Below are 15757 nucleotides of genomic sequence, written 5' to 3' on the forward strand. Positions count from 1 at the left end.
CTTCTCTTCACGAGCACGACTCGTAAATCAAAGCTGCGAATACTCGACGAGCCACTTGATCTGTTTCATTAGAATACGTCTTTTGCGTGCGTCTCGATGGTCCTGACCTACATTTCTCTTTCAACATCATCAATCTTGTACGTACTCACTGTATATATACATATGTTATGTACATTTTAGTCAATACAAAAAAAAAAAAAAAAAAAAAAAAGAAAAAGAAAAAAGAACAAATAAATAAGCAGCTAATAATAAAATACTATTAATTTTGTTTTATAAACTTGTTGATATTCAAAAGTTTATAAATGATAAATCTATAACGACAAGGTTTTCTTTTTTTTTACATCGATTTGCATTTTTACAAATCCTTTTATCATAATTTATAATATATAAAAAAAAGAATAAACATACTTTTTCTTTCTCGTTCTTAATTCATTCATCAATTTATTTATTAATTTATTTGAATGAATTCTCATATCATTTATCAGCATATTAGCATTATCATCATTTATGAAAGTAAATGATCGAAACAGAAAAAGGGAAACATTTTGAATCTCTTAAAAAGGATACTAAAATTTATCTTTGTAAATAAATAAATGATACTTTAAAAGTTGCAAAATTTAGTTTCAGTATTGTTATATTTTTTTTTTTCTTTTTTTTCGTATTCATCATTCATCGAGAAATTATTCAACGTGACGGATTAAAAAGTCTTACATTATGATGTAAATATTCCATATAGAAAGGAAAAAAAATAATATATATATACATATATTTTTTTTTTTTTTCATAAGTAAAGAATCGATTACACGCTCGAAAAACGACGTTCGCATTTCACGAACGCAAAACTCAACCGTTCGTTGAAATTCTCTTCGTCGAAACGGAGCACAGGCACTAATCGCAAACGGAGATACGGGGAAGCGTGCTCACGATCGTGAAAATTGTAGGACAGTTACAAGTTTAAGGCCGGCTAAACTCGTTCCTGATAAGCGTTCAGCGTGGAGGGAACGGTTGCCCATGGTTAATACGTATAGGTGCGTGCTTTTGTGTATATATATATATATATACGTGCGTTTGCGTACAACCTTATATATATATATTTTTTCACTCTTTCTCTCTCTCTCTCTCCCTCTTTTTCTCTCTTTCATTTTCGTTTCTTTAATTCTCTCCAAGCGCGATGCCGTTATGTTAATCTTATGCTACGACCTAACTGTACCGTCCAGCCATTCTCCAGAAGACACCGTTTTTTTTATGTATGCACATATGCGCACGTACATGAGAATAATAATAATAACAATAATAATAATATTAATAATAATAATAATAATAATAATAATAATAATAATAATAATGACGATGACGATGACAACGACGACGACGACGATTCGATTAGCCGATCGAAACGCGAGCGAAATTATTGATGTTTATATGAAGTGAAGGGAAAAAGTCACTGCGATGGCGTCAAGAGAAAACACTGTCTTTGTGTATGAAGAATATTCTTGTTCTCTCTTTTCTTTTCTTTTCTTTTTTTTTTTTTTTTTTTTTTTTTTTTTTTTTTTTTTTTTTTTTTTACGGCGCCCGCTCTTAAAATAATATTAGGGAAATAATCAAAAAATGGTGTTAGTTCTTAAAGATCCCCGTGAGAAAATAATTTTTCGATCGAAAGAAATTGAAATATGTATGAGTCGTCTAGTTAGAAAAATATAGCTTCGAGAAAAATGCATATGGCATAATGTGATTACCGTAATTATCATGTATAAATGATAAACACGTAACTCGATCAACGATAGTTTGAAATTCGATGTAACTTACGAGAGGATATATTTTTGAGGTATCAAGGATTAAGAAAATGCGAAAATAAATTTTTTTTTTTTTTTTTTTTTTTTTTTTTTTTTTTTTTTTACAGTTACAACTTTTTTATTTAGGCGAAATGAAAAGAATATTTTTACTATCAGAGATAATTGATCGGTAAAAGAATTTTATAAATATTTATGACTAAGCTTCAAGAATAATGATTCAATCGATTTGAAAATATCAGTGGATTTACAGAGAGAAAGAGTTATGGCATATGTGTGTCATCTATTATGTGTTTTATGACACTACGTTGTCCGTAATTTGAAAATTTTTCTCTCATGGGATGATAACGGCTGTAGTTCGACGTTAAAAAATTACAAAATTTCGTGGTTAACGAACTCGCGCAAAATTTATGCTATTCCTCCTCCCTTCCTCTCCCTATCTCTCCTTTCCATCCTCCCTCGGTCTTCTATATCTAACGTCTGTGGATGTAAAATAAACGATCTGGAGGCACGAGCACCGCATACCAGATTCCACGGTCGAAGTAACTCGCTTGCATTCCTAGAATGCAGTAACTTATAAGAACCTTTGTCAGAAGTCCGATACTAATTATTAAAATTGTCTAACGTAACGAATATGTATAAGTAGATACATATGCATGCACTGTTTGTCAGCCATATCTCTTTTTCTCATTCTGATTCATTTTATTCTCTTCATCTTCGGTTTAACGACAAAAATGAAATTCCAATGTGTAATACGAATGGCATGAAATTATATTACATAGGATACGTGTCGTGGAAAGCGATGTTAAGTCCTTGAAAATTGTGTGTGTGTATATATGTATGTGTGTATCTGTGTGTGTGTGTGTGTGTGTTTATATATAATATTATATATAAAATAATAAAATATATATAATATAATAAAATAATAAACTATATATAATATAGTAATAAAATAATAAACTATATATAATAATATATATATAATAATTATATATATTATAAAATATATAATTAAATTATATACATATATATGTATAAATATAAATATATATATAGAAATATATGTTTGAAATGAATTCACAAAAATAATAAAAAAGGGAATGATTATTCTTTTTATTTTTCTTTTTATTAATTAAAATTCGTCATATCGTCTAGATTTTATGATTTTAATTGATTTATCGTTCGTCGTTGATTTTCGATAATATACGAATTATTATTATTATTATTATTTTTTTTTCCCTTATTTTTTTGATCGTATTATACTAATTTTTTTCTTTATACACAATAATGTAATATATCTTTCATCGTATATTTTTCATTGGAATGTGATGTGCTTATGTAAAACAGACAAATAACGTTTTCATGAACGAGACAAACCGCATTCCAAAAATCCAGTTTCAAAACATGGAAATCTAATTAACCTATGAACCAAGTACCGACACAAGATATCTGTGATATAGTGATAGAAATTAAATGAGTTTGATAGGCGCCGATGCGTACGCACGTACTGTGAAACACGTATTATTATAGTTCGACGTATAAGGAATAAAAACCGTATGAGGGTTTTTTTTTGCAGATCCCTTTAATCTTTCGGTGTCGTTCGCCTTTTAACGTTGGAAGCTAGGAAAACGACAGGTATCACGAGGAAAATCCGGTTTTTTAGAGATTGCGTGAGAATGTAAAATGGAAACCCGAGATTCGTTGAGGCTCTTTGCCAACTGTAAAGAGTAATGTACAATGTCGTTATACGTTACTTTCATTCTTTTTCTTTTTTTCCTTTTTTATTTTTTTCTCTTCCTGTTTCTTTTTTACAAGTTACAATTTTTAAAATGTCACTCGAATTTACGATTTTTCTACGATATTTCTTTTTCAAAGTGATAACATCGTACGAAGATATTCTATAATTGTTTGATTATCCGGCATAATGATTTTTAATTATTTAATTAAAATTATATTTCATGTAATAAGTATATATTCGAATGTTTCGTTTGAACGTATTATTTGTTATTCATTGTTTCTTTTTCTTTTTTAACGCTCGACGCTGAAAATTTTGTTACAAAAAGAAAAGGGGGGAAAAAAGGAAGAAAGAAAGAAAGAAAGAAAGAAAGAAAAAAAATTACACGTTTATTAATATTTATATCTATAAATATAAATAAATGTATGAATAAAAATAATATTAATAATATAAAATTAAGAAATGTTTAATATAAAAATAATAATAATATAATAAAATTAACAATGGTTTTATAATGATTTTATAATCGTTCTATTGTTTATAAATGATATTTATGTTAGATTAATAATATTCTTTGTCGTATCAATAAAAATAATTATAAAAATTACGAACGATCGATCATTAATCACAAGTACCGGTATATCATTACGGTACAAACATTGATTTAAAAAAAAAAAAAAAAAAGATCGAAGTAGCTAATAATGTTCGTGGCTCCACCTGAAGGAGAGTGGCCAATCTCTTTGTAAAGGAGTCTCACGTTGATATTACATAGCATAAACTATAGGTATAGGAGTAAAGCGGTACGTGTGTTTATGTTTATATATGTGAATATCAGTTAGTGTGTGGTAGTGGAATGGAAGGGGATAAGCAGACGAGAGAAAAGTCAGTCTCTCGTGGACCTTCCGCGGATACGTCAGACGCAAGTTTTATTCTTTCCATCACGATTCTTGTTTCTTTTACGTGATAATTTGTATCATTATTGTGTAAAGAAAAAAAAAAAAAAAAGAAAATAAACAAGAACATTTGTTTAAAAATCTTTTCGTAATATTCAGTGAGACAGTTTGAGCAAACACAAAAAAATGATTATTTCTATTATTGTTTTAATTCGATCTTTCGTCACGTGACAATCGACATCATCATCATCATCATCATCATCATTATTTTCCTGTAGTTAAGGGTATAAACAAAAAAGGAAAAAAGAAAAATGTAAATAAAAAATGTTAGAAAAATTTATCGAATCATTCGTACGAAGAAAAAAATAAAGTTCTTTTCATCTCGGTTCTAACGAGTGTAAAAACATACGACATCATTTCAAAAGGAAATAACAAATTATACGGTTTTATATGTTACGTTTGATTCACAAAGGAAAGTTTTGCGTTTTATCGTGATGCATATAAAGACGAAGATGCATTTGAATTAATTTCATGGAATATTATCGTCGAAAGATTTTTATTAAGGATAAATAATATTTTAACGCGTTTTCACGAGAACAACGCCCGTATTGTTTAATCGTAGAAATAATCATTGAATTAATGTACAAATATTTGTATATATTTATCCTACGTGAAAATTTGTTGAACATTAATTTCGAATTAATTTCACATTAACCAAAAATTATCGGTAAATCGAAGAACCGGTAGAGCCCGATGACGAAACATAAAAGAAAGTGTAATTAAGTAATACTCGATGTCGTCGAGTAACTTGAAAGTCGATATCTACGAAAGCCTCGTTTTCCCATCGGAGTTGGTTTCACCTTTTGAAAAGGGCGAGAAAAGATAATCTATATATATATATATATATATATATATATATATATATATATATATATACATATATCTACCCTTTCGTTTACAATAAATAACTTTTTTAATTTTAATAAAATAAAATCGATCCGCGCGAAATAAATTATTAGAGATGTCTCGATCAAATTTATTTCTTTTTAAATTTTAATAGAGAAAAGAGAGAGAGAGAGAGAGAAAGAGAGAGAGAGAGAGAGAGAGAGAGAGAGAGAGAGAGAGAGAGAGAGAGAGAGAGAAAGAAAGAAAGAAAGAAAGAAAGACATTTGCCGTTTAATTTCGAAATAGACACGCAATGCAATCGATTGTTCGATCTATTGTTTCGTTTTTTTCTCCGTTCATAATCGATTAATCGCGCTTTGTTCGTAACGTCACCGATGTTACTATTTTGTACGTAGGTATAATAGTGTTCGAGTTTATATAAGAGAAGAGATCTGTCGATCATCGTTGAATCCTCCGATCATTGTGGTATCTCTTGATCATCCTAGAATATCTCAATCTCTCGAGGTTGTTGTATCGTAACCGGTCAGAGTTATAAATAGTTCATTAAAAATTATTCAGAAATGTAAAGTTCTTAGAGGATGACGATGATGATGATGATGATGATGATGATGATGATGATGATGATGATGATGATGATGATGATGATGATGATGATGATGATGATGATGATGATGATGATGATGATGATGATGTTGATTACGACGTTACGTTTCATTTTATTATTCTTTGTTTTTTCTTTTTTCTTTTTTTCTTACGAAAACATTATGTCGTGTTCCACAGGTATACATGCACACAAACACAGACACACACACACAGACACACACACAGACACACACACACACACACACACACACACATATGTATATATAAACGCATAAACATCAATCGGAGTATTATCTCATAGAAAAGGACAATAGAAAATTGCGAAAGTCAAAGTCGAACTGTAAAAGTGCCTGTCATTCGAGAAGTTCTCAGATCAGTGCTCGCAAATCTCATTTAAAATGTCATTTAATGCGGCCGAATGCCTTTTGCGATTTAAACGTGAACGTAATAATTCTATGGTTGATTGGAAGACGCTCGTAAACTTGAGTGCACTCTCCTTTAATCTTCGATTCGACGACGTAGAGTGAAAACGGCTGCTCTATATATATATATATATATATATATATATATATATATATATATATATATATATATTTGAAGTCGAGCGAATAGTCCGAAGGAAAGTATGGGACTTAAATAATTTCTGGCAAACTTTCAAGTAGGACCGTATTACGCACGCTCTTAGGGAACTTCTTTTGTTGGGAAGAGATCAATGTTTCAATAAAATAAACGAGAAAAGGAAAGATAGATAGAGAGAGAGAGAGAGAGAGAGAAACAGAAACAGTCTTTGAAAAAATAATCGCAACAATGATCACGGATTGGGTAAGAATCTTTTCATTCGAATTGTTAATTAATTACGAATAAGTCTTTTTTTCTTTTTTAAAGCTTACACTTCTTGATAATACTATTGTTTTTTAATTATTTTTGTCATGGTTTAAGCGTGTATCATCCTGAGATTAAGACAATGTGCATTAATGGAATTAAATTGACTAATTAAAGAGAAAATATACGAGAGTTATCTTTAAAAGTGATCTTTATTTTTCTACGAGTTTAAAATCGACTTATTTTTTTCTTGTTTCTTCTTTTTTTCTTCTTCTTTTTTTTTTTTTTTTTTTTTTTTTTTGTGCAAAAGATAATCAATTTCCGTTCTTCCTCATTGTATTCTTTTCTATGAAAATTTAATTATAAGTAGATCGGCAGCCGTGCGATTCGGTGATTCACTTTGCAAGGGCGTTGTAATACACGGACGTATATATGTATATATTGGTTATATTTGTGTATGTATGCGCTCTTCATTATAAGGTGCGTAGGTGCATTGAAAAAGCCGATTCTACATGTAGTAACGTCGGACACCAATGAATTCACCGATGTGTCATGCTCCCTTTATCCCGCGATACTCTCGCGAAAGTCCCCATTGACGGGCACCTCCTATAATCTATTCTCGCTGTTCCATCGTTTGCGGTTGACGTTTTATTTTACGCTTTTTAACGAATAACAATGGAGGAAAAAAATTATTTTTGAAACGATATATGTTAAGTGAACAAGCAGATAAGTTGATGGGTAAACAAGGATTTTTAATTTATCGTAATATCTTAAATCATCGTAATCCGATATAATAATTATTATTATTATTATTATGATTATCATCGTCATTATCATCATTTGATTATATATAAATAATAACTAAATATTTTTTACATTATCATATTTATTATTATTTCCAATAATTATTATTTTCTTTTTAATATCGATTTATATATTGTAATGAAATTAAAAAAGAAAAAAGAAAAAAAAAAAAAAAGAAAAAAGAAAAAAAGAAAAGAAAAAAAAAATCTAAGCAAAAATGTCCCGTTTGATTATCGTCGAAGAAACTATCGAACGATGAAACTTCGAACGGCATTGTTTTCCTTATCGAGTTTGTTCCATCGAACGCGCGACGAAAACGAATAAGAAACGAACGTATGAAATTATTATCTTACGGCACGTAGCGTTTTTAGCTAGCTAGCTTTTTTCGCTTCGAGCTTAGTATGAGACCGACCGGCCTATTGCCGACAATATAAGTCTTATAGTACTTAGACAGGCATTGATATCTCTTTTCGTTTCTATCGATCCTCTTCCAAAGTCTCGATGTATTGCATCTCTATTACGTGTATTAGAAACATTTTCAGGGTGAGTTCGATCAATTCTTTGATGAAATAAAGACGATAAGTTACTTTTAAAACGACTTTCACCAATAGAAAATTTATATATAAATATATGTATATATGTAATATAATATATATGTAATATATATATATATGTAATAAACATGATATTAATAATAGTAATATAGCGATAGAGAGTATCAGTATGTATATATAAAATAACAATATTAATATTCATATGTAAGTTTAAAATTGATAGATACATATTTTTTTTTTTTTAGATATATATTCAGTGTTGCTAAAAAAAATGTTAACAAAGGCAAACATTTGTATATATCGAATATATAATTATTTCAAATTTTAATATTATCGTAATATTAGAAAATATTAAGAACACTTTAAAAAATCGTTCTTATAAAATCTTAATAATTTTCGCGCGTATATTATGCGTAATATCTTGCTTAATATCTTGCTTAATATCTTATAACTTTTACAATCATTTAAAGATACATTTATATATTATTTTTAATTAATTCTTAACTTTAAAAGATTATGCCCTTTAATTTAACAACGTCATTTATGAAAATATTTTGTACATAGTAATGTGTACGCTAGATTATTATGATGACTCATTTCTAGATAATTTTTATGTTAAGAAATGACTGCATGCGTCACACGATTTTACATTTAATATTTTATATTAATTTTTTATACTTCGAGAGTACGACATTTTTATATTTATTACGACAATATTTTGTAAACGTTCGGAAAATCGTTACTATACATACCTAAAATGTCGAAGATAACGTAATCGCTTAGACGTAAAATGTCAAACAGTTTACAAATAAATGATTTAAGTAGCGACAATAATCTTTCGATGTCATCGGTGTACACGATAGTTTCGAAGGTTAATTGTTCGGCAAGCAATATTCTTTAATTTTGATAAATATTACAAGTTAAAAATTTCTACTAAGTCTAAAAATTTTTAGTTTAAAGCAAGATATACAAGGAAGAAAAGAAGAAAAAAAGAAAAAAAAGATAGAAAAGGAAAAGAAGAAGAAAATTTTCATCACGCTTTATTCATATCTATGTCGTAGCTCGAGTCATGGTTTACCAGGCCCAAAAAATCTGGTCGTGGAGGTGGAGTCAGGAGTGGTACGGATAACAACACAATGCCTCGGCCACATTCTGGCGATGATTTCAATGAGATCGAACAGCAGCGTTGTATCATTGAGAAAATGGACGAGGAAGCTGTTAACGATCGTTTCGAAGAAATGTTGGTGAGTTTGAAAAAAGTGATACAAATAAAAATTCATATTAATACAAATGACAATTAATATACAAATAGATCGTAAAAAAAATTTCTTGGTTTATAAATCAATCGTAAAATTAATATATTTGATTTATAATAATAATAAATTTTAATATTACAAGTAATGTGTAAAAAAAAAAAAAAAAAAAAAGAAAAAAAAAGAGAAAGAAAAAAGAAATTATTAATTATCGAATGAAAAGATTGAGAAATAATTCAACATCGAAATAATTAAACATCGAAATATGAAAAATGTTAGATTTTAATCAAAATTTCTTTCATATATAAAATCCGTCATTTGTTTTTTTTAGAAACTACTTTATTAATGTTTCGTTGGATATTATAATATTAATTTTTTTTTTTTTTTAGGCTAACATGAATTTAACGGAGGAGAAAAAGGCTCCGCTTCGTCAGCAATCCGAATCGAAGAAGAGAGAGATGTTGGTGTTACATTACAAGGGTAGCATGCAAGAGAATAGATCAAAATTCGACAAACCAGCTGATTACATTCAATATCTAGCTCAGCCGGATCTAAGTGTAAATAAGATTCACAATTGCATAGAATCACTTAGAATTGCACTGACTAATAATCCTTTAAGTTGGGTTCAAGAATTTGGTACTAAGGGATTGAAGCAGGTTTTAGCAACACTCAACGAATGTTACAGAAAGTGAGTAGTCGATTATGTTACATAGGATAATGCGAATCTTTAATCTCTCTCGTTTACATTTATTGTCTCTCTCTCTCTCTCTCTCTCTCTCTCTCTCTCTCTCTCTCTCTCTCTCTCTCTCTCTCTCTCTCTCTCTCTCTCTCTCTCTCTCTCTCTCTCTCTCTCTCTCTCTCTCTCTCTCTCTCTCTCTCTCTCTCTCTCTCTCTCTCTCTCTCTCTCTCTCTCTCTCTCTCTCTCTCTCTCTCTCTCTCTCTCTCTCTCTCTCTCTCTCTCTCTCTCTCTCTCTCTCTCTCTCTCTCTCTCTCTCTCTCTCTCTCTCTCTCTCTCTCTCTCTCTCTCTCTCTCTCTCTCTCTCTCTCTCTCTCTCTCTCTCTCTCTCTCTCTCTCTCTCTCTCTCTCTCTCTCTCTCTCTCTCTCTCTCTCTCTCTCTCTCTCTCTCTCTCTCTCTCTCTCTCTCTCTCTCTCTCTCTCTCTCTCTCTCTCTCTCTCTCTCTCTCTCTCTCTCTCTCTCTCTCTCTCTCTCTCTCTCTCTCTCTCTCTCTCTCTCTCTCTCTCTCTCTCTCTCTCTCTCTCTCTCTCTCTCTCTCTCTCTCTCTCTCTCTCTCTCTCTCTCTCTCTCTCTCTCTCTCTCTCTCTCTCTCTCTCTCTCTCTCTCTCTCTCTCTCTCTCTCTCTCTCTCTCTCTCTCTCTCTCTCTCTCTCTCTCTCTCTCTCTCTCTCTCTCTCTCTCTCTCTCTCTCTCTCTCTCTCTCTCTCTCTCTCTCTCTCTCTCTCTCTCTCTCTCTCTCTCTCTCTCTCTCTCTCTCTCTCTCTCTCTCTCTCTCTCTCTCTCTCTCTCTCTCTCTCTCTCTCTCTCTCTCTCTCTCTCTCTCTCTCTCTCTCTCTCTCTCTCTCTCTCTCTCTCTCTCTCTCTCTCTCTCTCTCTCTCTCTCTCTCTCTCTCTCTCTCTCTCTCTCTCTCTCTCTCTCTCTCTCTCTCTCTCTCTCTCTCTCTCTCTCTCTCTCTCTCTCTCTCTCTCTCTCTCTCTCTCTCTCTCTCTCTCTCTCTCTCTCTCTCTCTCTCTCTCTCTCTCTCTCTCTCTCTCTCTCTCTCTCTCTCTCTCTCTCTCTCTCTCTCTCTCTCTCTCTCTCTCTCTCTCTCTCTCTCTCTCTTTCTCTCTGAATTTAATCCTTCGACTTTTTCGATCTAACAAATTCTAATATTTCACTATTTCTTCTATTCCAGTGCCTTCATATATTATGATAGGTAATTCACGTAACTATAAAAAAAAATGTTACTATTTGCTTGAAACTTAAATTTTTTTTCTTTCTTTACGAGCATAGTATCTCTAGATTTTATATATTGTTTCTTTTTACTTTCCTATTCGCTTACATTATTTATAGATATCCTGTGAACAGAAATAATATAGGAAAATAGTTGATCCGTAATATACGATGTTACGATAAATTTTTATTTATCTTTTTTTTCCAGATTCTAATGATTTTAATTAATTATGGCTTTTCAATTTTTCTTTATTTCTTCTCTTTCTTTATTATTATTATTATTATTATTGTTATTATCGTTATCATAGATCACCTTAGCATTTATTCATTATTGCATGAGAAATGGATTGAGAAATTGTTGCTTGCAAAGTATAGATGAATAATAATAATAAAGTTTTTCATCGATTTTTCTTCTACTGATCTTTCAATATAATTTTTTCTTTTAGCGATAATCGATACGAACGGATACAGTACGAATGTATACGATGTTTAAAAGCAATAATGAATAATACCGTTGGAATAAAGGAGATGTTAGCTCATCACGAAGCTTTGACGATAGTGGCAAGATCGTTGGAACCTACTAAACCATCGGTGATGTCGGAAGCTGTAAAGTTATTAGGTGCAGTCTGTCTGATTTCGAGCGATAGTCATAAAATGGTTTTAGATGCGATCACTATGAACGGCGAGTTCAAGGGCAGAGAAAGATTTTTACCCATTGTACAGGGATTGATGAATAGGAAGAATGAAAATTTAAGAGTAAGTTGTCCGTAGTATGAAATACAATTTTTTATTTTTATTTTTTCTTTTTATTTTGTTTTATTTTGTTTTTGGTTTTTTTGTTTTTTTTTGATTTATTTTTTTCTCTTTCTTAGAATATCTAATAAAACAGTGTTAATGTTTCTTTTTTTTTTCTTTTTTTCTTTTTTCTTTTTACAGGTAGTGTGCCTTCAACTTATAAATTCGATTATTAATTCTGCCGAGGATCTAGACTTTCGATTACATTTAAGGAACGAAATAATGCGAGTAGGATTAGCGGATATATTAGAAGCTTTAGAAAAGGATAAGTCCGACGATTTGTCTCATCATTTAAGGATCTTCAACGAATATAAGGAAGACGATTACGAGTTATTTGTACAGAGATTCGATCACGTTCGATTGGAATTAGATGATGTCAATGATTGCTTCGAAGTAGTGAAAAATATGGTTATGGAGACTTCCGCCGAGCCGTATTTCTTATCGATATTACAGCATCTACTACTTATCAGGGACGATGCTTTGGTGAGGTATGGATCGAGATAAAAAATTTGAAGATTTTATTCGTCATACTAACGTCGTTCCATTTATTTGTAAAACAATATTGACAACTTTCAGACCAGCTTATTATAAATTAATAGAAGAGTGCGTATCGCAAATCGTGTTACATCGTTCAGGCTGTGATCCAGACTTCAGTGCGACGAAACGCTTTCAAATAGACGTACAACCATTGATTGATACTTTGGTCGAGAAATCTCGAGCCGAAGAGGAGCGACGTTTAATGGAAGTGTCTCAAAAGTTGGAAGAAGCTATAGCTAGTAAACAGGAGGCTGAGGCGAAGCTTCAACACGCTGAAAACAAAATTAAGGAACTCGAGCAAGGGACTGGAAAAAGTGGAGGGGGAGGAGGAGCTAGTACGGTAAGTTGTTGCGAAAAGTTAACGTTTTTTTCTTTTTTCTTTTTTTTTTCTTAATTTATTTATTTTTGATAAAAAAAAATTGTGACCGATAAATATCTAATTTCGATTCATATGTAGAAAACGAATTGTCCGATAATACCACCTCCGATACCTGGTTCAAATGTAACACCACCACCGCCACCACCTCCACCACTTCCAAACTCGATTGGACCACCGCCACCACCTATGCCAGCTGTAATGGGTGTATTACCACCACCACCACCTCCAATGCCTGGAACAAAGGGACCACCTGGTATGGGAGGTCCAATACCTCCACCTATGCCAGGAATGGGAGGTCCTCCACCTCCTCCTATGATGGCTGGAATTACATCCATGATGCCGTCGTTACCTAATGGATTGAAACCTAAGAGAAAGTGGGAGGTCGAAGGAAGATTGAAGAGGCCTAACTGGAAAGCAGTTAGTTTCCTTGGTTTTTTTTTTCATTTCTTTTCTTAATTTTCTTATCTGTTTTTTTTTTTTCTTGCTTCGATACTAACTTGATATCAATCGAATACCAGCGTTTTATCTTATATCTTTTAGATATCACCGCATCAGTTGACGGAAGAAGTATTTTGGACAAAAGTGCAAGAGGAGAGATTAGCCGGTCCGGAGATACTCGATGGTTTAGCACAAAAGTTCGCGTCGAAACCAAGTGGCAAGAAAATCGATGACGTCGTAGATAAGTACGTATAATAATAATAATAATGATAATAATAATAATAATAATAATAATAATAATAATAATAATAATAATAATAATAATAATAATAATAATAATGACGAGGAATATTTAATAAACTGATAAAGTACATATATTGGGACGATCTAAAATATCGTATTTTGTTTTTAGATCGGCAACCATAAAAAAAGTGAAAGATCTCAAGGTTTTAGATAGTAAAGCTGCACAAAATATATCGATACTTCTTGGTGGTACATTAAAACATATGTCGTACGAAGATGTCAAAGGATGTCTTTTTAGATGCGATGGACCAGTTATCTCGGATAACATATTGCAAGGTTTAATTCAATATTTACCATCGCCAGATCAATTAGCGAAATTTCAACTTTACAAAGACAATTATGATGATTTGACGGAGGCCGAACAATTTTGCGTTACGGTAATTGTTAATAATTAAACGATAGGATTTTACATTTATAATATATTTCTTATTTAAATTTACGTTAATTTCTCTTTTTCAGATATCGACGATCAAAAGGTTATTGCCAAGGTTAAAGTCATTGAGCTTTATGCTGAGATACGAGGAATTGGTACAGGACATTAAACCAGACATAGTGGCAGGAACGGCAGCTTGCGAGGAAGTTAGAGGAAGTAAAAAGTTTGCTAAGATACTCGAATTGATTTTATTGTTTGGAAATTACATGAATTCCGGGGGTGGAGCTTCTGGTCAAGATTTTGGCTATCAGCTTAGTTTTCTAACCAAGGTTTGTTTTGAATCGATTCACATAGAAATAAATTTTGTATTTTATCGAATGTAGTTTTCTTATTTTCTTTTTTTTTCTTTTTTTTTTTGTTCTCATTTTTTTACATACGTTTTATACGTTTTAGTTGACAAGTATAAAGGCTGCGGACAACAAAGAAACTCTTATGCATTACTTAGTATCTACGATAGAGAGAAAATTCCCAGAATGTTTGAGTTTTACCGAAGAACTGGCACACGTTGATAGGGCGAGCCGTGTCTCTTTAGATAACGTACAGAGAATACTTCGTCAAATGGATTCTAACATACGAAATCTTGAACAAGACCTTTCTAATGCTAGAATTCCACAATGCGAGGAAGATCTATTTTCGGAGGTCATGACTGTATCCTTTCGGAACGAATATATAACAATTTTTTAATTTTAATAATCTACGTTTATGCGTGTTTAATTGTCCTTAACTAAATATAATCAAAACAGCCATTTGCTAAGAAAGCCCGAGAATCTTGCGAGGTATTGAAGAACATGTTTAAAAATATGGACGGTCTTTACACCGAAATCTCTGTATTCTTCTGTTTCGACAAACAGAAGTATACAATCGAAGAATTGTTCAGCGACATAAGGACGTTCAAAGATGATTTCGTGGTAATTAAAAAATAAAAAAAAAGAAATAAAAATAAAAAGAAGCATGACATTTGTATCGACCTATTAGAAAAAATTTGTGACATGTTTTTTTTTTTTTTTTTTTTTCTTTTTCCTTTTTTCTTTTAGCAAGCACAAAAGGAGATGTTAAAGTTAAGGGAAGCGGAAGAGAAGCAAAGAAGAGCGAGAGAAGCGAGAGAGAAGGCGGAAGCTGAGAAAGCGGCACGAGCGGCGCGAAAGAAAGCGCTTGTCGATATGAACGCACATGATACTCAAGAAGGTGTTATGGATAGTTTGATGGAAGCACTTCGAACTGGTTCTGCTTTTAGTCGGCCGGATCAACGGCGCAAGAGGCAAACACGCATTGCTGGTGGTAAGCTTCTTAAGTCTAAACGCGAGACATCGAAATATCCAAATGATACTGATTTCATTAATCGTACGAGAGCCCTTCATGGTAAATCGATCGAGTCTTATAATAATATAGGATATAGGTGATCGTAATAATTATTATTTTTTAAGGCACACAAAGTACTAGAAAATAATATTCATTTTGATATTGTTTTTAAAACGATGTTACACAAGATTTCAGGGATCGTTTTAATTGTATCTATATTAAAATTATGAAAGAACAACAAAATTGTCAAATGAGTCTTTAATT

The 15757-nt window shown here is 31.7% G+C and overlaps 1 protein-coding gene across 6 annotated transcripts in view; it reads left to right on the forward strand.

Moving 5' to 3' along the window:
• Window positions 1-15757, forward strand: part of dia (diaphanous related formin 1) — a 31260-nt gene that overhangs the window by 10196 nt on the left and 5307 nt on the right. For 4 of the 6 annotated variants that reach the window (XM_035870162.2, XM_085659402.1, XM_035870165.2 and 1 more), the window contains 12 exons: window positions 9169-9351; window positions 9750-10048; window positions 11756-12065; window positions 12246-12592; window positions 12681-12981; window positions 13099-13437; window positions 13561-13703; window positions 13871-14138; window positions 14221-14463; window positions 14588-14842; window positions 14938-15102; window positions 15229-15472. In XM_035870162.2, the coding sequence (XP_035726055.1) occupies window positions 9169-9351; window positions 9750-10048; window positions 11756-12065; window positions 12246-12592; window positions 12681-12981; window positions 13099-13437; window positions 13561-13703; window positions 13871-14138; window positions 14221-14463; window positions 14588-14842; window positions 14938-15102; window positions 15229-15472 (3097 nt within the window). Of the gene's footprint in view, window positions 1-6591; window positions 6750-7941; window positions 8097-9168; window positions 9352-9749; window positions 10049-11755; window positions 12066-12245; window positions 12593-12680; window positions 12982-13098; window positions 13438-13560; window positions 13704-13870; window positions 14139-14220; window positions 14464-14587; window positions 14843-14937; window positions 15103-15228; window positions 15473-15757 lie in introns of those variants that run through there. The other 2 variants (XM_035870163.2, XM_035870161.2) reach the window with 2 other exon arrangements.

This window comes from Vespa mandarinia, chromosome 9, assembly GCF_050613455.1.
Source record: "Vespa mandarinia isolate Hongniang chromosome 9, ASM5061345v1, whole genome shotgun sequence".
Classification (NCBI taxonomy): Eukaryota; Metazoa; Arthropoda; class Insecta; order Hymenoptera; family Vespidae; genus Vespa; species Vespa mandarinia.